A 23,893-nucleotide genomic window follows, 5' to 3' on the forward strand; every position below is an offset into this window, starting at 1 on the left:
GAAAAGAACATACCTGATTAGGGACTGCATAATTCTTTCAATATTCTCAAGGTGGAAGTTGTAGAGCCTTTGTAAGATATTTTGTCCCGTAAAGAGCACGTTATCTTTTTGGTAGTAGAAAATTCGCCACGATCGTAAATTTCAAAGACTGTTCTACGAACTACGTCTTTTTTCAAAGTCATCTAAATTTGTCGTTCTTTTCGGTATATTAATGTGCTTTCTAGTCTAGGTTATTGAAACATTGGAGCAGGCCCCGATCCACATTGTTTTGCCCCCGAACATATCCGAGAAACGGTAGCTTGATTCACACCACACGCTTGAGCTGTTAGATCCTGGCACTTCTTAAAGTCAATTTTACTTCTTTGTTCGTCACTCGAAAAACTTTTTTTTTTAAAAAAAAAATGTACACCTGAAAAATCACCTGTCGTGCCTGGCTTCGTACAACACTGTATTTTTCCCTCTTCTCTCGCCATCACTACCACTTGGTTTACTCAACGACATGCTGCACACACCCACTAAACACATGAAAAAAAAAAACGAACAATGACGGTATCCTCTTCGTCAACTTCTTCTGCCATCACTGGGAACGAACGTGCCCTGTTCCCTTAGCTAATCGGAAAGTTTCAGAATGCAACAGGAACGAAGAGAGAGCAAAAAGGATACAATGCAAATACGTTTATAATAACATTGCTTCTACAGAGGGAACGGTATAAGCTACAATCACGCTTGTTTTTCGTACATACTCGCAAATTCATTATCTTTCCATCTGTTGAACTACTGACACTTGAAATAATCTATTTATATCCGAGCGCCAGGTACACGATTTAGTAGCGAGGTGAAACAGCTTCTGAACTAGGCAACGCTGCACGTCCGTGATTCGCTGGTGCTGTTCAGTCGTTCAAGGTCATATGCAGGAGATTTGACGTGCACTCTAGTTGTCTGTTTCTCTTACCTTCTGCAGCCACAAGTCTCTGCTTCTCTCACTCACATCCACTTTTTATATATTTTCAGGTCTTGCATGCAATTCTTCTAAAAATTATCCTATTTTATCTTTCACTGGCGTTTGCAGACTATTACAAACACTATTATTTTCTAACATCTGCTCAAGTTCTTTATACACTATTATTTTCTAACATCTGATCAAGTTCTTGATCATTCCTTGTTCTTCATTTATCACCTTCTTTCTTCGATCAATAAATTATTTTAATCAATTTCCTCTCAAAGATGCGTAAAGCATTCTCCAAAGATAATGTTGACTCCGGTAACACATTAAACTGCATTAATTGATGATGATGCATTATTGGAGCATCAAAATACACACAAAAATGCATAGAAGGGCACTTTCATCAGCTGCTCTTCAGTGTAATGCCATGAAAATTGATCAATAATTTCAAGCAAACCAAAATTACATGTTTAACTGCACGTTTGGTGCAACAACCTTAATTTGATGTATTTCGAGTAAGATGACCAGGCCGGGACAGTCCGTTTTGTTGAGTCTCTGTCCCGATTTTTTCTGGAATGTGAAACGGAACGCCGTTTTTGAGTCATCGGCATTCAATTACTACGTAACGTCAGAAATATTGAAAAAATGGAAGCTGGAAAAAGATCCCCAACGATTGTTGGGTATAAGTTAATTCACATTTCAATGTCAACAATGTGCTATATTCCAATGTTCATAAAATATTGGAGTTTCTTCTCTGTTTACCACGAACTAATGCCTCCACTAAACGAGTGTCTTCGTACGTGAATGGTTTGTGGACGAGTGACAAGAACGCTCTTCCAGTACAAACTTCGAAGGGTATGCTGATTAATAAAGTGAACTTTAATCAATAATGTCTGAACTTTTACAAAATGTAATTTGAAAAGAAGGATATTCTGAAGATTCATTCATCGGCAAAATATCAATGAATGACTCCTAATTCTGAAGGGCTGCTTGGTTGCAGTGCAGTGCATGTCACCATATTATGTAAGTTATTTACATAGTATGTAAGTTTCTATTTATTTTGTCGTCCAGTTGTGTCCCGTTTTTCCTTCAGGATTGATTTGCTTTATTTTACTTAGCTTTTGTGCCACTTTAGGCTAATTTGCGAAGATAGGGATGAGTGATGATATGATGAATGGACATTCACAAACATCCATGCCCTGGCCAGGATTCGAACCCGGGACCCCTGGCGTCGTAGCGCGATCCGCCACGGGGCCGGCTTTTTCCGTCAGGAAAATATTAAAACTGTACCGTATTGTTGTTTTAAAAACCTGGTTACCTTAATTTCGAGTTGTGTGTGTACAATAGCTCATCCTAGGAATTTTATTTTTGCTTTCCTTCGCACAATACGGTGTTTCACAGTGTAGATATTGGTGAAGTATATTTTGTAATTTAGTGAATTGCAATAACTCTTAGACCATAAACACAAGGCTAGATCCATTAGTGTTAACAAGTATTACATCTTTGTTTGGGTACGAAGTTCACACGACTTGTGGCACATTGTTCAATGTGCTACTTCTTTGTAAACATTCCTTATCTTAAGGGTTTACAGTTCATTTTACTCGAAAAAGAAATGCAAACGCGCCAAGTAAACAGCTGAGCTAAAACAGGTTGATATATTCAGCTGATTAATCTTCAAGAAGACATATACCAGAAACAGCACTTTCGCTTACCATCGTGATGACACGAACATTCTTTCGAGACAAATTGTGTATCTTGTATAAGTTCTCTGTTACGACAAGTCCTGCCCACTTTAATTCAAAGAACCTCGCATTGATTTGTCACACGCGACAGGTAACTAATATCTAGTGAAAGCACAACACACCATGTGTGCAACTAATTCTTGCCATTAAGTTGGAAGCTTCCAAATGCAGCACACATGATTCAAGTTTTCGTTGATGTTGCCAAGTTTCTCAACTGAGCCATTGAACCGACATATTGGTCACTATCCACTTATGAGCATTACGATATTAAACTATGCATACTACTTAAAGTATGCGTATTACAACTTAAAAAATTGCACTGCATGCAAAGAATAATGTGATTCAGTGGTCATCGTACACTCACCGGCAAAAAAATGGGATACCTAGATCCTGAAATACTGGCTTCACTGAAAAGTTGCCTAACTCTACGGCTACGACAGAACTTGCTATTGAAAAGTTGGTACTGAAGTTCTCTCATTACCGTGGAGTTAGGCAACACACAACACATTGCAGAGAAGCCTGTAGTTCAGGATCTAAGTGTCCCATTTATATTGCCGGTGACTGTATGTGGTGCGTTATTCTATTGATTGATTGGGTTATTTTACTTCGCTTTGCTGCACCTTTTGGCTATTCGCGAAGATGAGGAAGAGTTATGATATGAAAATGGATGAAGGGACACTCACAAAGAACACTCACGCCCATGCCGGGATTCGAATCCAGGATCCCAGCTGAATAAATGTTGCGTTAATTAATATACACTTGTATTTTCACATTGAAATTATTAAGGAGGGACTTTTCATAGTTTTTGCGAGCAATAATCACTTATTATATGCTCTTGCCTTTTTATCCGTTTGTAATTATCGTTTTGGTATTTTACTAATTTTTCCTTGTAATTTTTACCAGAGAACATATTTTTTCATAGTGCAGGCCTTCAAACTAAGCAGTCTGAGCTACTTATTGTACTAACCCGGGTGTTTTCAAACTTTAGCTGTCGTGCCTCCCATCCGCTGCCAAAATCTGCACGCGCCTCCCCTCAATAATAATAATAATAATAATAGATGAGATGTGATGTGACCATGAAAGATCAACATAAAATCTCTTCATGTGTTTGTTTACTGTTGGTACATCTACAAGTAATAAAATATAATGTGTATGATTAATACAGATGGCGTACAGTCTATTAATGTTTATAAGCTGATGTTATTTCATTCAGCCAAACTATATTTATAAGATAAAAAGGTAAGAAAAGCAGGATTACGTTAAAAACAGGCACACAGCAATGTTTGGATCTCTTCATTTAATTGTAGAACTGTTTGTTCTAACAATGCGCTCAATGTACGAAAGCAATCACCAATGATTTCATCTTAACGATCTTTCTTTTACAAAGCAGAAACTTCCTTTTAAAGGCTGCCAACTTGTCTGAAAGGTGCAGGATTCACTTCACTATCAATGAAGTTCTCATGGCGTGGTTTTCTTCTACAATGTGCGTGTGCAGTTCCTGTCTCAGTTCACAAACACGGGAGATGACATTGCCGATGGGAAGATAATGTGATACAGAAGAAAAAAATTAATGTAACCTTTCGTGGCGACGAATGATGAATGATTGATATATTTTTTGTGAACACATTTTGAATTTTTAGAAAAAAATAAGAATTTTTCCCAAGTTCTCGCGGCTCCCCAGGGAGTTGCGCTCACAGTTTGAATATCACTGTATTATGGATTTCGCCGATGGCGTAGTGGTAACGTCGCTGCCTTGTAATCACTGGATACCCATTGGATTTCACTTTAAACTGTAGGTCCAGTCCTGATTAGCCTATTTGTGCATTAAGTGGACTTGAAACTCAAATGTATATATAATATGATTAAAAAAGGGATACAGAAATAATTTAACACTATAGTATACTCTACAATGGATATTTTACCCAGTGGGAGACACCATCCTTCTCACCACTCACATAGCTACGTGCATATAAACAACAAATGTAGAAGGGATGCCAAATAAGGGCGTACACAGAAATCATCAGAAATTCGAAAGCTAATGCATATAATAACGATGATAACAATTACGTATTGAAGATCAAAAAATATTTTTCTAAAAAATGAAAGACACGTCAAGGTCAACCATTTTGTAATGACAGAATCACTATGTTAATTTTTTTTTAGTGACAGTTATACTTCTATTTTATGCAGTTCCCAATGTAACTTGCTGTAGAGCTGGCCTACGTGACGGTGAAAGCCAGTTTGCAGAAGACTGTTAGTTTTAAAATCTTGACCTTTCAACCTGAGGGGGGGATTTGAAAAAAAGTTCCGTTTACTGTTTTTTTTCGAATCGGCAATATAAGAGAACCGATTAAGTAACGGGGGTTGGCATTCTTACGTTTTTTGGGCAAGAGCGGAAACCTTTGGAAGGTTCTTTCGGTGCCGGTAGAATGGCGGGGCTAGTTAAATAGCTAGCGGTCACGGATCAACCATTTACTTTCATCGAAATACATAGATAAGTCCACGCATCTTTTTGATTCGTTTGGTGACAAGCCAATGCTTAGTTTTCGGTGGACATTTCTTATTATTATTTGAGAAACGTCGTATCCGAGGGAACTAAGGGACACGTTTAATTTCAAGTACAGTATATGTCTATGCTTGTCCGAAAAACTAAATAACTTGTTGCGCGAAAGTATTAGTTTAAATTTGTCGTTTCGACTCTGTCAAAGGTCTGGTTTTTAATTAATCTGGGATTAAAGGGACAGTGACAGGGTGGAAAAGATTCATAACAGTTTTGTTTTTATATAATTTCAAGAACAGCGCATAATTAGTTGTTGTAATTTCAACCAAGTTTAGTCTATAGGCCATTTTCATTATAAACAAGAAAGGGAGGGAATTCGAAAAACATGTCATGTATACTAGTGACAAGCTAGATACATTTTTTAAACTAGTACTGCTGGTCTAGGCCAGCGTACAAACCTATCATATATATATTACAGTGTTTCAATTAAAGAGGATCATGTCATTTCTATGTGGGGCTTATTTCAGATGTAATTATTTGTACATATTTAATCAACGAAATAAATAGTATTTTTACATTTTTTTAAACTGAACGTCTGGGCTATCATTCGAGACAAAAGAACTGAGTTTTCCCTAATATCCATGGTAAAGAATATGGTAGTTATTCTATGTCTTTAATTCGATCGAACCGTTTTTGTTAGTTTTTTAAGTGTTATGCTAATTATTTTGCCTGGGGAAGTAACGAAGACAAGTAGCAGGTCGAGCCAAGGCAGGTTACTTACTCTCCCTCTAGAAGAGACATAGAGCATAACAACTTTTCTGGGGGAGATGGCCCACCCTACCTTTAGCGTTGCCACTAGCAACAGTTCAGGCACCTCCAAAGAGGCATCAACTGGCAAACGACTCTAAGCGGTAAAAGACGAGTAACAACGCCACATATAAAAAAATCTTGGAGCTGTTTAAATCCTAACCTTTCTGAACAAGAATTGGAAACAGGAACCGGTTGAAAGCTCCTCACCTGACGTCCTCCGATAGGCATTCAACGCGTACGTGTTTAGTTTTCCTGACAAGAACGAAAAACTATGCGCATTTTTTTCCTATTTTGGCCCTGTCTTGGCTTAGGTTCTCACGTTTCAAGGAAGAAAGTCTCCATGCGTAAACGACGCCGTAAGCGACCATTTTTTCATGTATCCGACGTTCCTCGTTGAGAGAGGGGAAAAATTATTGGAATAGTTACTTAAAATGATAGAGGTTGCATCATCAATACTTTTATATTTTGTTATTTAAGATGGCCCAGAACCTTCGGTAGCAACAAGATCTTGTGTTCGGACATCGAGGTTATGTATTCCTACCGAACAAAGTTTAAATGGAAAAACTGTTCTTCGACTATCTATAATCTGTTTTTCGTTATTGGTTCTACATTTGCCAGTCTCCAAGTCAGAGTGGCCAGCATAACGCGCTGCCAACGGTTTCGTCTTCATCTGTTCATCATTTACCCTCATTGTTGCGACTTACCCAAATAGAAAAAGCGACGCAAAAAAAAAATGAAATAGGCTCTACAACTGACAACCAATGTTCAAGGCAGTGAATGAATAAAATCTATGCAAGCAAATTGCTTGATAAGTAAATGTGCACCATATATTTTGATTTCTGTCTTACTAAATACGGCTCGGATTTCTATTGCATAAAACTATAAACAACAAGAATCTATTTATAGCGCCAACACATCATCTGTAAGTTACAGAAGAAGACGGGTAAAGTAATTTCAAAACAAAAATGAGAAGGATAACACAAACTGGATTTTTCAACAACGATAATATCACACTGTGCTAGTTGTGTCAATGAACCACAGTTTGATAACTCCAGGAATTTATTAAGTTAGAGGTTCTGTTTACTAGTTGTGCACTTTAACAATAGTAACTTTGGGAGTACTTACAACATCGATGTTAAAGTTACAGAAAAATTAGTTCTAATTCATATGCTGAAAGCAGAAAACAATTGAGAGGGTCCACCCTTAACAAATATTTGTAAATTTATTACATGAACTTCAGTCCAAATCTCTAAAATCACTCCAGTTATCAAGGTTACATTATTAGTGACTTCCCTTAATTTCGTCCTTACTCCTTCCTATTAAAAAATGTAGTAAAGTCACGGACACGTCGGGGTTGTAACGATGTCGTTGATTTTCAATGGTAGGAGCGTACTGACTATTCTGCAGTGCGAGCAACCTAACGCCTGAGGCCCAAGAAAATACAGAAATAACACACTTCACCACGAATGATCCTCAATAGGTAAAACTTCCATCATAAATCGTTGTTGTGCAGACCCAGATAGAACGGGGGGGGGGGGGGCAGACATTGTTCAACCCGTCTCCGGCCATACTGGACTACAATACACATTCAAAAATGGGTAATTCAAATGCACATTTTGCAAGTGATAGTATGAGGTATCATAATAATGAAAATGAAGCTAAAAAAAATCGCGGAACTGACGCCCTGGGTTAATTTTCAGGTACCAGGGCATAAGCGCATACCTCCGAAAGTAAGCGGGTGGAGGAGGGCCTATTTTGGGGGCATATTCCGCCCTTTTTATTATTTCTGAAGCTAATCTAAACCCCATGGCACAATAGGTCTCTGAGGGCCAGGGCCTGCCAAGAGACTTTCCCATTGGGTGACAGTGGTGAGTGCATCAAGTCCCATCGTCCCTGTTTTCCGGCTTTCGAGACCGGAGCCCGATACTTCTTTTCAAGTAGTTCCTGATTTGCCCTAACGATGCTGGGCACACTCACATTTCTTACAATTGACGTTACTAATTAAATTGCCTAGCAAAATGCCTAGGTATATCCCATCAAAACAACGTCTAGCAGATATGTGCTTCAAATATCAAATTTAAAGTCACTATAACAGAATAATTGTATGTAGGAATAACAAATCTAATACCATACGTAACTTTGTCAATAAAATGTAAGTTTGAACGGGTTCAAAAATTCGTTTAAAGGTTGGGCCTTGGAAGCAACTTTCCCCTTACCCTAACGACCAGGACGCCCTTGTTCAATGGTATCGTTAAAACTTAAAAGTGTCCGTGACTACACAAGTGATTTCCTGAAACTGTGGCAATTTTCGTTTCCCAATGCCCGGGAAATGTAATCTAGGCAAGAGTTTGAAACATTTGAGCTCAGTTTGGAGAGCTCGTAATGTAGGGAAAATAGTTTTTCGTCCGCCGAAGATGCTATCAAATTTCGCTTAAATGCGATCTAGCGGATATTATTGTTTATGTAAAAGCTCTATAATTTTACGGCAGTTCTCGTAGCCACAAAACGAATGACACACACTATATTTGGAAAGAGATATTACCAAAGTGTAACAAGCGATACTCTAAAATGCCAATCAGTCTTGATCTTTAAGCTCCAAAAATGTAATGCACACAGACCTTTGAAAAAGGCCCAAAGTAGGTAAAAGGTAAAAGGTGGAGATATAACTGTTTATGTGTTGCTATTCTTATTTTTTATTTTACGTTGTATTTCTGTTCCATTAGGCTAATTTCGACAATGAGGATGAGTGGTGACTTAATGAAATTGTTAAAATAACATTTATGCCCAGACCGAGACTTGAATCTGGAACCTTCGGTGGCAAGATCGTGAACGAACGAGCTCTGCCACCCAGGTGGCGATATATCCTTACTGAGAACCTTATAAACGGGCTAGTCTTATTCTGCATCACAAGATTGAAGCATAGAAAATGATCCTCTCCTGATGTTCTTCGTAACTGGTGTTTTCTGTTAAAATAAGGGCTCTTGGAAGAAGAGGGTATTGCGTACAGTGACAATCATAAGTATTGCTCGGCAAATTGTCCATGACTATTTGCGTTGGTTTTTATCTTCATCCTACGTATTTTTAAAGACTATTTTTACGTGTACTGGTTCAGAGGTTGTAAGCAGATTGTTTGGTGTTTTGTGTCAGTTCTTGAAGCTCTCATTGCATAAAACAAAGGGAGTAAACGTGGTGATGGACAATTTGCTTGTTAATACTTATGGATCTCACTGTACATGAGCAAAACAATAAAACACTGAAAAAAATTAACTAACTCACAGTCGGTTCTTGCCGCAGTTGACTTTTGAATGGAACACATTCTTTATTCATTCCATAAAATGACTTCGTGGTCAGAAACATGACGAACCCTCACGACCTCTCTCTGCGAACCCTTTCACAACTTATCGTGAAAGTACGCGTGGTTTTTCTATTCTGTTATTTTGCGGGTCATAAAAAGCACTGTTTGAGTTAAGATAGCAGCCTTATCTTTCCTAAGGCGAAGAGAAAGATTTATGGGGCCTCACGATATCAAAAATAGAGCGATAAACAATGTACATGCATAATGCAACCAGGTCACACATTTATGCTTGCAAGAGACGCTGTGTTTGTTAATTTTATTGGTTAAACAAATCGAGGTGTTACGGGTGATTGGGATTAGTCTGTGCTTCATACAAGGACTTTCAAGGTTGCCAAGAACCTTTGAATAGGCGTACAAACTGCTGATACTAATACTTGTTTTAATTTTGTCGCTGTTTTCCAGAGAGAACGTTAAAATTGTTCTTAATGAGCGTGCTCTACGAGAAAACAGATTCGTTATCAACTGTACGTAATTGCTGATTAAAACCGGACAGTGAGCATGAGAGACATTTATTGGCATCCTATCTGATTAAACTGACACCTTTATGAATATTTGGTCCCTGACTAGTTTCACAACATAATTGGAAGCTTGCACACAATCCACCCACACCTTTACCCACTGAACAAGATACAGTATGTACATAAAAGTATAAGGTCTGACTCTAGAAGGTAGGATAAATGTCTGTACTGGAGGACTAGACTCGGTCTATGTCCCGGAAAATCCGGAACAGTAGGGAAAAGAACTGGGTCTTCAGACCAAAATAATTCCACGGGGCGGATAAATATCCCGGTTTAGAATAATGGGGAAATATTACGAAAAGCATGCTTCCTTTTTTAATGTGAAGTTAAAAGGGGATTAATTTGATTGTTCATACATGAAGTCAGTTTCTTCAAAGAAGGGGAAAAGACGTCTTCATTGTCAGAGCCTACTTTCTGGCGCCTGGACACACAGCCAGTATAGACCTAGTTAATTCTCTGTGTGCCTGTGTTTCGTGTCTTGTCCACGTGTTTGATTGTCCCTTCATCTTTCCTATCTAATCACTATTCATCATCGTCGAGATTAGCCTAACCCAGAAAGGTTACGTAACAGAAACTAAATACATTCTGTATATGATAAAATATATACATTTTCTCGAGCAAGAGAACGATATATTGTCTTTGCCAAATCTCTGCCTCTTTCTATCTCTCTCTCTCTCGGTATCTACATAATGTCTGCATCTTCCTTCCTCCCTATCTGACTCTTGTATCTTCCATTATTTTCGTCTATAACGAACGACAGTAAAAGATTGGGCATTCACCGTTTTGAAGTAAGTGTGAACTAACCCTACAGTTCCATCCTAACACACATAAAAGACAAACACGAAACAAGGAATACTTGGGCAGAGCCACATCATGAAGCCGATATAAGAATCAATGTCATCTATTTCTTTAAGCTCTCATGTACCCACGCTGCATATTTTCGTGATACAAGATAAGCAATCAAACAATGTACTTGCACATATATTTTCATACTTGACTTTTTTCATGACAATAGTGGACAAGGAAAGTTTATTCACTCGACTTACAAATGTAAACCATTGTGAGAACCGTCAATCAAGAACTACCAGTCGCGAACTTGTTTTTGCATGAGCATTACGAAGCTCTAAATAAAATGTTTCGGTATTAAAAGTTGACACAAATAATAATGATAAAACTTCCGGTGATTTGAATAGGTGCAGGCTGCTGGTCTCATTTAAAGAGAGAGACGCGTGTGGATGTTTCACGCCATCCAAGGCTGCTGGGACAATCGTTCCTTCTCGCTATTCGTGTCGGTTAGGATGAATGATTGATTGATTGATTTAGTTTATTTTACTTCGCGTTTTGTGCCTCTTGGCTAATTTGCGAAGATGAGTGGGGATGAGTGATGAAATGGATGAAAATGGACATTCACAAACAACCATACCCGACCGGGATTCGAACCCGGGACCCTTGGCGTCGCAGCGCGATGTGCTAACCACTCGGCCACAGGGTCGGGCAGGATGAATGATGATGCACAGATGAATTGATAAATGATGAAACGACACCCACGAAGGAACACACATGCTCAGTCCAGGACTCATCCGAGGAAACTTTACGCTTAAATGTGTCATTTCATCATTTATCAATTCATTTGTGCATCATTCATCCTAACCGACACGTGTAACGAGAAGGAGGTGACGATTGTTTCAGCAGCCTTGGAAACTTGGCGTGAAACTCACCCATACGGCTCCATCTCTTCCAAACCCTCGTTAATCCTTTCATTTCACCCTCTCCAATAATACTTTCAATAAAGGGTTTTTAACTAGCAATACTTCGAGGCCATTTCGATACGATCTGCACATCAAACTCTACCAGCACACTAACGATTTTCCTGATCCAATTGGACGAAACCGGATCTGTGACCCTAGGATAACGATACTTCAGAGACAGGCATTTGATAATCCCAAGGTCTGTAACCAAAACTGGATGAATTCCAGAGGTCTCTCAGTCTAAAGCATCGGCATCGGACTTAATCATAAACAGGTTGATCATTCCTTGTGTATCGCCGAGAAAGCAAGGAATGCCGAAGAATGGCTACACATCCTTGATCTCGCTCACAGTGGAGATGATGTGTTCAGTACCACATTCTGAATGTCTTTACAGCTGTTCTACGGTTGTCTGTCTCCTACAGGTATGCGAATTCTGAACCAAATTCGGATTCATGGATCCGAGATCCGTATATTTCAGGATCTGAACCTGACCATCCCTATCCACACAGACTCCGAGATTAGTCACTGTGTTACAAATCGCGGAACGTAACTATTCTTCATCCACTGTAAGAATGAAGTTGATGTAAACAAATGCAAGAGACTTGTGAAAAATTATATGGGTTATTCCGATATCGGCTCTTGCGCGTAGAAGTGTAGTGTGAAAGATGAAGCCGTACCCCTTAACTAAGCTACTATAGTGATGTTAATTTATGAAATATATGCCTATGGAAGAGCTAAGAATTAACCAACAGGAAAGCAACTACAAGTCGCGTGCTTTTGTTTACATTTTATTCATTCTTACTGTGGATTAAGAATAGAACATACATCGGGATCCAACATCTCCGTGGCAGAGTGGTTACCACACCGCGCAACGACGCCAGGGGTCCCGGGTTCGAATCCTGGCCGAAGCATGGGTGTTTGTGAATGTTTTTTAAATCAATTTCATCATATCATCATTCATCCTCAGCATCGCGATTAGCCAAAAGTGGCAGAAAAACTAAGTAAAATAAATCAAACGAGTCCTAATAAATGAAGTGGGAATTCTTTACCCAGTGAAATGTTGAACTTTCTCCATTAAAAAGTCCCCACAGAGATCAAAACCAATTCAAGGACTGCTTCGCAGCGAAACCACCTGGATGTTTGAGTGCTCCGTGCACCTTCTTCACATTCTGGGAATACCGTTTCAGGAGAAAATAGTTCAGTGGGTCATCGACCAGGCGACCTTATTACGCCAGCATATTGATCAGACGCTTTGCAATAGAAGTTTAAGGGTAGCTGCACATTTCACAAACGCACTGAACCGGCAGCTTATCACTTGGCGTTGCGGATCCTGTGAGGTGAGCAGGTGCCCCGAGCGAGGGAGAATCGGACTCCTCCTAACGAGGGAAAGGAGAAAGGATTTGATTTGATGTTTTATGTCCACTTTATGCACAGTAAGACTAATCGGGACTGGACCTACAGTTGAAAGTGGGATTCGAACTACTTGTGCCTCCACCGGGTATCGAACCTTGATTACAAGGCGGCGACAGAAAGGAGAAGGCAACTCTATGTTCAAAAGTGTGATTTTAATAACTAACTAACTAACTCTCTAGCCTTCTTAAACCCGAAGGTTCATGGCTGCAGCAACACAGGCCTTCCATCTGTCCCTATCCTGAGCAGTATCTATATACTCTTTTTCATCCCTACCGATTTCCTTTAGGTCCATCTCAACGTTATCCTTCCATCTTCGTCTTGGTCTTCCTACTGGTCTCTTACCATCAGGCCGTCATCGCCTTGTAATCAAGGGGTCCCGGGTTCGATACCCGGTGGAGGCACATGGCACAGTGGTTCGGATTCCACTTTAAACCGTAGGTCCAGTCCCAATTAGCCTTACTGTGCATAAAGTGGACTTAAAACACCAACTCAAATCAAACCAAACCAATCTTACCATCAGGCTTCCCAACAAGAATCCTGTAAACTCATCTTTCCTCTCCCATTCGTGCCACATGGCTTGCCCACCTAAGTCTTCTTGATTTAATTATTCTAATAATATCTGGACATTAATACAAATTATGTAGTTCTAAATTATGTAACCTTCTCCACTCACCTGTCTCCTCATCCCTCTTAGGTCCAAATATTTTCCTAAGGATCTTATTTTCAAATACTCTCAATTTGTGTTCCTCTTTCAATGTAAGGGACCAAGTTTCACACCCATATAATACTACAGGCAAAATTACTGTTTTGTATAGCATTTAATTTGAATAAATCAATTTTTTGTCGATGTCACAATGAAATTCACCAACGTGCAGTATTTTGAGAACGTAACTACACAATGATTTTAATCGACAATGCGTAATGTCCTTTTTCCAAATGAAGGATCAACGGGGAAAAGTGGGAATGATTTTTTTTTTTCATTTTTGCACACCTGAATGTATTTTCAAAATGATATTTTTCCGACAGCTAGGCTTCGTTGCCAGAAAAAGAATGGATAACGTTTTATAGATTTTTCAAAATAATGAATACGCGGAAGAAATATAAGCGTCAAAAGGAAAAGCGAAAATTAGTATTCTCAAATTTTCCAGTGGATTTTTTAAATGATGAAGAACCAACACACACACAGCTACGGTGGTTCAAGCCGTAAGTCGTCTGCCTGCCACACAATAGGCCCGGGGAGGGCGATTTAAGGTGGGAATTTTTATAACAATTTTCTTGCGTGGAGAGGCTCTGGGGTTCACCCATCCTCTAGGGTACGGCAAAGCTAAGACCTGGCGTGGGTACCGCCTTTATGGCAGTGACCGGCTGTTGCCGCATTCGTCTACGCGGTCAAACAACCAATTAGGCCTTCCCTTGTTTGGACAAGCGGCAACCTTAGAATTCCTCCTTCCGAAGCGGCCAGCAGGAAAGCAGAATTGTCAAAATAACCGTCGTGCGCTGTGAACGAAGGACGGGTAATTGGGTGGCCCGGGTATAATAATTGGATTTGAGGGCAACCCTCGGAATAAAGACGGCCGGATCGTAGTGCTGATCACATCACCTCCACAAATAACGGATATTGTGATGCAGTGTGAATAGCGTAGTGCTAACGTCCTCGTCTTGTAATCAAGTGATCCTTGGTTGGATAGCCGGTCATCTTTCAAATCAAGAGGCAATGCATGATTGAAGGTTCTTCAGCATTTAGTAACTTTCTCCTGGTCAGTCACGGCGGATGACGAGGCCAGATGGAGGCAAGGGCCACCTCGGTGGCGGAGCGTGTGAGGTGGTGGACTGTCGATCTCGCCATCGAAATTTGTTTGATTTTTTTAAGTCCACTCTATGAGCACTCTATACTTGATATATGCATTTTTAAGAAGATTTTTAGAGGTGTAATTAAGTGCCCCTCCCATTAAATTTTTCCCTTCCCCCACTCAGTTCTGGGACCACCGTTACTAACTTCGGTTAACCAAATCTGGAAATATTCGACTTCATATATCGTGCCACAATTTTAAAATTTCACACACACACACACACACACACACAATGCGACCACGCAGCACAGGCACACAATTGCCATAAAGGACTTATTTGTAAATAAAAAAAATCCCCTATCTGGAGAATGAGTATTCTCTACAATGCCTTAGAAAAGCGTAACAAAAAAATTGATTTGTTCTCTATGCCATATATACAATTTAAAAACTGTGTAATGAATACAATATCAAATAACAGTCACTGAAGCATGTATGAAAACCTGTATCTCTGAACTCTCTAACTGGGCGCCAGCCTGTTGAGTTCATTATTGAAAATAAATATATGAAATAGAAATCCGCCTTTAACATGACCAACTTGGGGGTGTTAATTAAAAACATTCCCAGACGAGGTTGTTTCAGTTTTCATAACGGCAATGTATTGCAAGACACACTGTAATGGAAGTACAAAGGAGTTTATAATTTCCCTCTCGTTCTTAGTTCAAGCCAATGGCGTACTCTGGCGGGAGCAGGGTAAGCCCAACTTTTGTTAGAAAAATATTAAATGGCCCAGATACACGAAAATTCGGTAAATATCCTAAAAAGAAGTTTATTGAGACTGATGTGCAACGGACACAATCCATTTTTATTTTAGCGAGACGCTTGAGCCAGGGAAAAGATGGGTGTATACAGCTGAGACCGTCTGGTATGTACGGGCACATATAAACAGCTGTACGCGATTAATTTCCTGCATATGCGTTTACTTATGAATTATCCAACGAAAGGCTTCACTGCAATAAAAATACGGTATGTGTATGTGTGTGTGGTAATATTACATGACCATTTGAAAGTTCAGGAGCATTGAAAATACATCACGCGCTACAATACCTTTATTAATTCAATCATCAATATTTCAGACAATTTCTTTCGTTCTACAACTTTTATGTGATTTTTAAAATTAAATGTACCACTTATTTTATGAGAAAAATTCATTCACGGTCACACACTGAAGCCTGTTTACAAATAGAGTGCAACATGTCGGCACTTGTATGATACTCCATTTCGCAACAAACATCATGTTAGTCTAATAGTTTTGATGCTCTACCGATTTTAGTGAAAATATGTAAAATTTCAAGATACCGGACATTTTTTTGGAAATTGCGGAAAATCTACAACCGGTGTTTTGCGGATTATCTTGGGGGAAATTTCGGAAGGCATCCTTATTTTTTTTTTATTTTTTTTTAACAAATAAGTCCTTTATGGCAATTGTGTGTCTGCGCTGCGTGGTCGCATTGTGTGGGTGTGTGTGTGTGTAAAAATTACATTTCAATTTCGAAGGTTCGCTGCGTCGAAACGAGGCGTCAAAATTAAAAATGATAACAAGAAAAGTTGTTTGCCTTAGTGATCTCCATGCACAGTAAAAGTGTGAGCTGTGACCCACTGTATATGCTGTCTATAATACGTACACACTTGGAGATTTGAGTTGCTTTGAGTTTGAGGTGCTGTTTTAAGTCCACTTTATGCACAGTAAGGCTAATCGGGACTGGACCTACAGTTTATAGTGGGATCCGAACCACTTTTGCCTCCACCGGGTATCGAACCCGGGACCCCTTGATTACTTGGAGATTTGAGACCAGACCGAGACGGTTGCTTATAAATCGATACGAGACCGAGAAATTATCAAGTCTTGTTCCTTGTAGATACCATTCCTTCCATCAATGTCAGGCAACAAAGTGCATCTCGAAAATTTGTTTGGATTCTTGCTGAAATCATATCTTCAGTCCTTGGTGTTTATGCGTAGGACTTGACATGTGCGATGTATCTTAATACGTGGAGAAAATTAAGTGTAAATAATATATTTGCACTTTAATCAGAAGACATAATATACGTAACTGGACGTAACACGAGTAGTAGACGATATCGTTAGTCTATCTCTTGACCCTTTCAGATTACGTTATGAACTTTTAAACCTTACAAACTATGATCTATTGCATATGCTTCTTTCCTAAAGTTTGTAAGATATCATATTTAGTACTTGTTGATTTTTAATTTTCTTCCTCAGTTGCACGGGCTTGAATGTATTTTTAGATAGTTTTTTTTTCTGTAACTCAGAGCTTAAGCATGAGGATTAAAGCGTTACAAAACAAATCTGAGATTTGACATAAAACTACCAATGCAGGCTGCAGAATCTATAGCAGATAAATTCACTACCAGGGCACGATTTCTTTACCTCCTTCCTCGCTTCCTGTTGCACAACAAACTTCGGCCATTACACATAAGGCGTTAATAATATTAAGTGTTATCCTATGATCAAGATCAGTGGCATAGAAATCCAATATTTTTTTTGGAGGGGTAAGATTGACATTAACAATAATATATGACAATCAAAAGAGGATTTACATAAAACATTGAATTGAATTTTCAAATATTTGCATACTTACAGTATAAAAATACAACAATAATGCTTATCTGAAAGAATGTCCGCTTCGTGGATTCATTTCTGGAGATATCGTCTTAACCTCTTAAAACTCTGAAAGTGTAAACCCCATGAGATTGTTTACTCAACGAAAGGATGTTTTCAAGAAAGCTTATCCAAGTTTTGGTTTCATACGTTTTACTATCTAAAATAAAACTCGTTATGAGTGTATTGGACGGGCAAAATGGTATTCTCCCTCTTTCCAAAAGGGGAGTTGGAGAGAAAGTGCTCCCCCATCCCCAAAGCCACCAGGACAATAAAATTAATTTCGAACCTTGAATAATCTCAATTTTTACAAGTCTTGCTATTGCTTTTATACATTACTATTAGAGGCTGAGCCGATCAATTCCCACCCAAACCGATGCTTGAAAATTGCAATCATTAAAAGTTGTTTAAAAATAGTAATTAATGTTACTGTATAAGTAGGATATATATCAATTTACCAAGAGTTTTGGTTTAAAATATTAAAATGCATATTGCATAATCACTAATCCACTTTTCACACACAACTTTGAATTTTCCATAGTTTCCAGAATAGCTGGACTCCTCGGCATTTTTGCGGACCTCGTGAAGACCAAAATGCCGGGAAAATATCGGCCAGTATAAATTCCCACATATACTTTACGATACCGATAGCTAGCCATAATTATTATTATCAGTGCTTTTTTTCTGGGAAGAAAGGTTCGGGCACTCTTCAATTTGGTTTTCCTTGTGTTCACCATAATAATTACTCAAAAAATTGTAGTATGTTCATAAATTATCACCTATGAAAAGGTATCGATAAGGCGTACCATTGCGTACCACCAGAGCAAAAAACACCGATTATTATTATTATCGAACTTGAACACATTTGAAAAAATATTAATTACAAATAGTATTCAATGTGTAACGATGTATTACGTAGTATGAAACCCGAATTTTCCCCACCCTCGCAAATTTGTTTCCCAATATTTATTGATATAGTGTGCCTGAAAAGATGCCACAATACATGGAGAATAGAAACTAAATGTGATATTTTAACCAACGTGGACACGGAACAAATTTATAGATTCTGAACTTAGGTGAGAAATGACAGGTGGAAGAAAAGCATCAACTTACCCATGGAGCATCAATTTAGCAAGAAATAATACTTTTGACTTCACATGATGAAATTCTGATAGGGTTGATTCCATTTACTTCTGTTTCTTTATGTACAGTTTATCTTTCAAAAGCTGTTATCGAAGAAGACACTTCTCTCTTTTCACACGTTCAGTAAGAGCTACACAGCACATGGTTGTTTCAACAAAATAAAGTTTCATTCATAAATTGTGTTTTATGAATAAAGCAAGAGTTGCACGCTTTTAAAATACTGTTTACACACGCACCCCGCGGTTATCCTTGGTTAGCACGTGTCTGGCGCAACATGAGACCGAACTCGACTCGCCACCAGCAATTTGCTTGTTCCTCGCTCTGCCTGGGACAGACGAGGTATGTTTTCCATCCCGGTCGGCTCTTTGGGCTGCTTCCGTAATAGTTCGCACGAGCGTCCCTAGATGTCACGCTTGTCGGTGAAATAGCCTTTTACGTGCACGGAAGCAAGACTGAAATATTAGCGTTTCTCGTACTGACGAAGAAAACTAGACGTCGCTAGAAAATAATTGCCTTCTTTTCGTATATATATTTCGGTTATTTTTATACCTTGGCACACCCACACCTTACCAGTGGTGAAGCCTCACAAGAGGCCCGGAGGCCGGGCTTACCCTAATATATTTGGCTATTACGGATTATTTTATTACTTATAATTTCATTGAATGACGCCTTAATACAAGAAAACTGAAATTCCAGACCTTACGAGAATTTCCACAAATTTCCATCCCTGCCAGGGGCTCTATCGTCACGTGTCGAGCCACTTCTCCAAGGGCCTCAGCTGGTCCCATAACATTCTATGTGATTCATGCGGGAAAGCATAATTTCAGGGGCGCGTTCGCCCGAAATGAACACAGAGTCCGGCCTCACGCAGTGATGCCAACCCTAGCGTAATTGTGCTAAATGTAGTACAATTTGAACTTTGTTGTGTTTGGGATAATGGTAAAATATAACATCATCTATAAACACGACAGATAAATTGAATTCAGAGGAATATATTTTGAAAAAATAAATTTAAAAAAAATCTTATTTGATCTGATTATTGTCAGATCTTATTTGTTTCAAACAAAAGGTAGCATGCCGATCCAGCCACATCTGGTCCACCGTCTTCTTTTCATCTTTTCTTTATCTTTCCGTACTTAGCTCACGAAGAACATTCTCTTGAAGGAAATTGCTAGAAAGTTGGGATGACTGATAAAACAAGCCGCAGCCTTTTGTAGTCGTCGAATTTTCTCAAACTTTTTCAAGCGTTTGAACCAATTATATTGGTTAAACCATTGTAATTAATTTAATGGGGGGATTACCAATATTGTTTAACTAATCAACAACGCATGTTCACGTCACAACTGCGCCCAAAATAGATGCATAAAATGAACTTAAGACCTAAATCATCCGAGCACAATTTAGTTGCATTTAGCAAAATTTAAGAGTTTAATCAGCACACTTTTCCTGATTGGGAGGTTGGCAACGCTGGACACACGGTACAAACTGGGCTTCACATCTGTTTCTTGTTCAGCGCGGGGTGTCCAAATCCAACGAGGGGAAAGGGAAGGTGAGGGTAGAAAGGCAAAGACAACTTGATCCGAGGGCGAAAAATTGTTTCTATCACAGTGTTCTGCGTTTTCGTTAGTTTCTCGATTTACTCCTGTTGCGTTGTTGTTCTATTGTTATATTTTATCTTTTTCTTTTTCTTTTCGATCATTTATATTTTTTATTGTTCCTTGATTTATTTCCTTTTACTTCGCTTTTTGTACCGCCACTTTTGACTAATTTGCGAAGATGGGGAAGTGTGTTGATATGATGAAATTGACGAATGGACACTCAGAAATATCTATGCCCAGGCCGGGATTCCAACCCAGGGCCCCTGGCGTCGTAGCGCGATGTGCTAACCACTCTGCCACGGGGTTCGGGTTTCATTGTTGTGAGCGTGAAGTGAGCAAGGGGAATAATGACTTGTATTACTCTGGAACGCTACAGAAACAAGCATAAAAGCCTATTACCGGGCATAGGAAGAAAGAAGGGGCATGGGAACATTGAGGACTGCCACTCGAATGACATCTAAAGCATCAATTTACAATAAAATCAAGAAATACGATTTACGAGTTAGCACATATCAAGCGTTACTATTCAGATACGTTGATAGATGCAAGAATATGTTGTTACATTTTCAAAAATAACTTTAAAGGTTATATTTTTTTATATTTTAAAAAAAGTCGCACCCATAACAACACGAACTCTCACGCTTGTGCCTACGCTTCCAGTAACACCACGCTTCCCCACTGCACATTACTCAGAATTCGAAGCAAGGATTCCTGGCTTCATAGCTAAGGGGAGGGGGGGCCCGTTGCTCTGGGGGCTGAACAAGCAAATAAATAAAAAAGGAAAATGGTAAATGACTGGCCGGGCTCTGAAAATAGAGACATGGTAGAAATGTAGATTGAGTTTGTACACAGATAAGCCAATAGGGGCTGGACCTACAGTTTGAAATGGGATCCGAACCACTGTGCATTCATCGGTTACCGAACCCAGGACACCTTGATTACAACCACTACGCCATCGGAGAGGCACTAACATTGCCAACAGGGAGGCTCAAAATATAATTTTCAACCGGGCGAGATAGATTTTTGGCGCCCACTACTACTTTCCACCTCCCTCCAATGAAAAACATGCACATCTGTATATTTACAGTTTAAATGACGAAAAATACTAGGCTTATTTTTAAAATACATTAAGTGTTACTGTTAAAGAACAGGTTTACTGTATAGAGCGACCACAAGGAAAAAAAACCTTGGACGAAAAGTCCCCGCGCAGCTTTCCCTTCTTCCGTTCAGCTTGGGCCATAAGGAATCATGGCCCACTCTCCCCCTCCCCTCCTCGCGAGAGTACGGTGCACAGGAGTCGCGGGTCTGCGCATTTATTTAATACCTACATAATGACAACAAAATAACAGTAATCTCTTAGCTTAAATATTGCTCCTGATTTTGCAATATTATTGAAGTAACTTGAAGTAATTCTTGTCAACAATAAAACCAAAGCCAGTGATCGGAAGTAGCGCGCTACAAAATTTGTAGATGTAGCTGTAGCGGTGCTACATCTGTGAGCGCAATGCTTATCAAACGTGTTTCCGCGCAATGAATTGTGGGGGAAGTTGTTTGCAGAATATCATCCATTCATAAACACACACACACACTTATGTATGTTAACTTGTAGTTTATGCATTTCTTTACACGAGAATCCAGATAAAAGTGGTTACATAAAGAGGTCTCGGGGCCGTTAACTCACTGTACTACTTCGAGAATTACGTTGAATTTGTTTTTAATCGACTGACTTCGATGTTTTACGAAATATAAAATTCGTTCCAGCACGTGGAAAACACAAATAACGGAGATATTTGATCCCAAATATGACACGCGTAAGGAAAAACACGCCATCTCGGAGTACTTACGCCACTTTTTATAGTAAAATCTGTTTGTGTGCACACAAAAATAGTGAAGAACACATCCGAAATTGTTATCAACTCCAAATCTAACACTCCTAACCTAATGACGTAAAATTATAGCTGCTATTGTGGAATGTCGTGTTGAGAGCTATATTCACTTGCACGAAGCCTTCGAGCTATTATGCTTCATGGAAAGGTAACACGCTAATGTAATAGACGTACTTTATTTGACAATAACACTGCTCTCAACCTAAAATGTTCATAAACAACATATGTTACCCTTCAGGCAGTGATGTGCCGTAGACTATAAGTTTGCGTCTACATGCGTTGTCTACACGTAATCTACGCGTAGATTACATAGGGTTGTAGTTTACATAGACTACGTAGACAATCTAAAGTGCAGGAAAATTAATTTTCAAGGCTTTCATGAAAGGAAAGTGACATTTTCAAATATATTGGTTTCTAATGAAATGAAAAGAACCCTATTTACAACAAAATTTATCTTCTCTTCTATTACCAACTATGGAAGAAGATAAATAGTATGCAAAACAACAACAACAGATGGCAGTCGTGAGGCAAGAGTGGTCTTTTCCCCATAAAACACTAGAATATTTCATATATTAGGTTTCTTCCTAGGTGAGAAGTTGTTCGAATTTGGAAGAAATAGTATGAAAAGTTCTCCTCACATATCAGCAACTGATACGTAGTATATAGTATATATATATTTTTAATTCCACGGCACCTTTTGCTAAGTTATCACCTTTCGCCATGTTGTTTACATAGATTACGTAATCTACGTGTATAAAATAGTCTACGTGTAGAATGTAGACTTTCGTTGTTTACGCGTAGACGTACATCACTGATTTCAGGTACCGTCTGTTTCTACTTCTACATCTGGGTACATAGAGTCCAGCACAGATATTTCTGCCGTGCGATGCGCGACACAACTCAAGAAGCAGTGTTGCTAATGGAACAGATAGAAAAATCGCTGCAGTGCGCCGATGCATAGCTGTTACGTACAACAATAAAATTAGAGAATTCAGGTCTATCTAACGTTGAGTTTTAAATGTCATGCATTATACCAGGACTAGGATTAATATGTACTAACAAGTGGCTTTGTATGTAGCTACATACATCTGGACTAAAAATTCGCAAAATATGAACTAACACATACGTAAAATTACCAAAAATGCTGCAAAGAAGACTTCTTCATATGATTCCTTATTTGAGTGACTTCAAACAAAATTTTAAAAAAATATTATTTTCCATTGTATTATTGCACTGGTGGAGTTCTAACTGTTCACTCCCAAAACCCATATATAGGGCCTCCCCGATGGCGCAGTGGTAGCGTCGTCGCCTTGTAATCAAGGGGTCCCGGGTTCGATACCCGGTGGAGGCACAAGTGGTTCGGATCCCACTTTAAACTGTAGGTCCAGTCCCAATTAGCCTTACTGTGCATAAAGTGGACTTAAAACAACAAATCAACCAACCAACCAACCAAAACCCGTATACACTGGTACGGAACTGCAACGGCAGATAATAACATGCCAACGTGTTAATCCGCGACAATTGGACCACAACAGTCCGCCTCAAGCAGTATTATTATTTCCTCTCTGTGATCGGCGACAGTCGGTTGCCTTTGTTGTACATTTACAAACGATGCCGGTTTCCAAAACAATAATAACATATACTGCCACTAGACGATAAGCTGCGCGGCTTTTTCTTTTGCTATGAACCAGGGCAGGCGCTAGTCATTTTGCCTCCCTGGCAGATGCCGCTCCATTTCGAACCCCCCCCCCCCCCGTCATTACGCAGGAA

At 39.1% G+C, this 23,893-nt stretch overlaps 1 protein-coding gene across 1 annotated transcript in view; it reads right to left on the reverse strand.

Moving 5' to 3' along the window:
- The window catches only part of swi2 (Protein singed wings 2), a 91,080-nt gene extending 72,121 nt beyond the window's left edge, over positions 1-18,959 (reverse strand). Inside the window, exon 1 of the mRNA XM_083135027.1 lies at positions 18,610-18,959. Within this exon, the coding sequence (XP_082991153.1) occupies positions 18,610-18,683 (74 nt within the window). The 5' untranslated portion in view covers positions 18,684-18,959. The remainder of the gene's footprint in view (positions 1-18,609) is intronic.
- Between the last annotated feature and the right edge of the window lie 4,934 nt (positions 18,960-23,893).

The sequence above is a fragment of the Lepisma saccharinum genome, chromosome 14, assembly GCF_977018435.1.
Source record: "Lepisma saccharinum chromosome 14, izLepSacc3.1, whole genome shotgun sequence".
NCBI classification, from domain to species: domain Eukaryota; kingdom Metazoa; phylum Arthropoda; class Insecta; order Zygentoma; family Lepismatidae; genus Lepisma; species Lepisma saccharinum.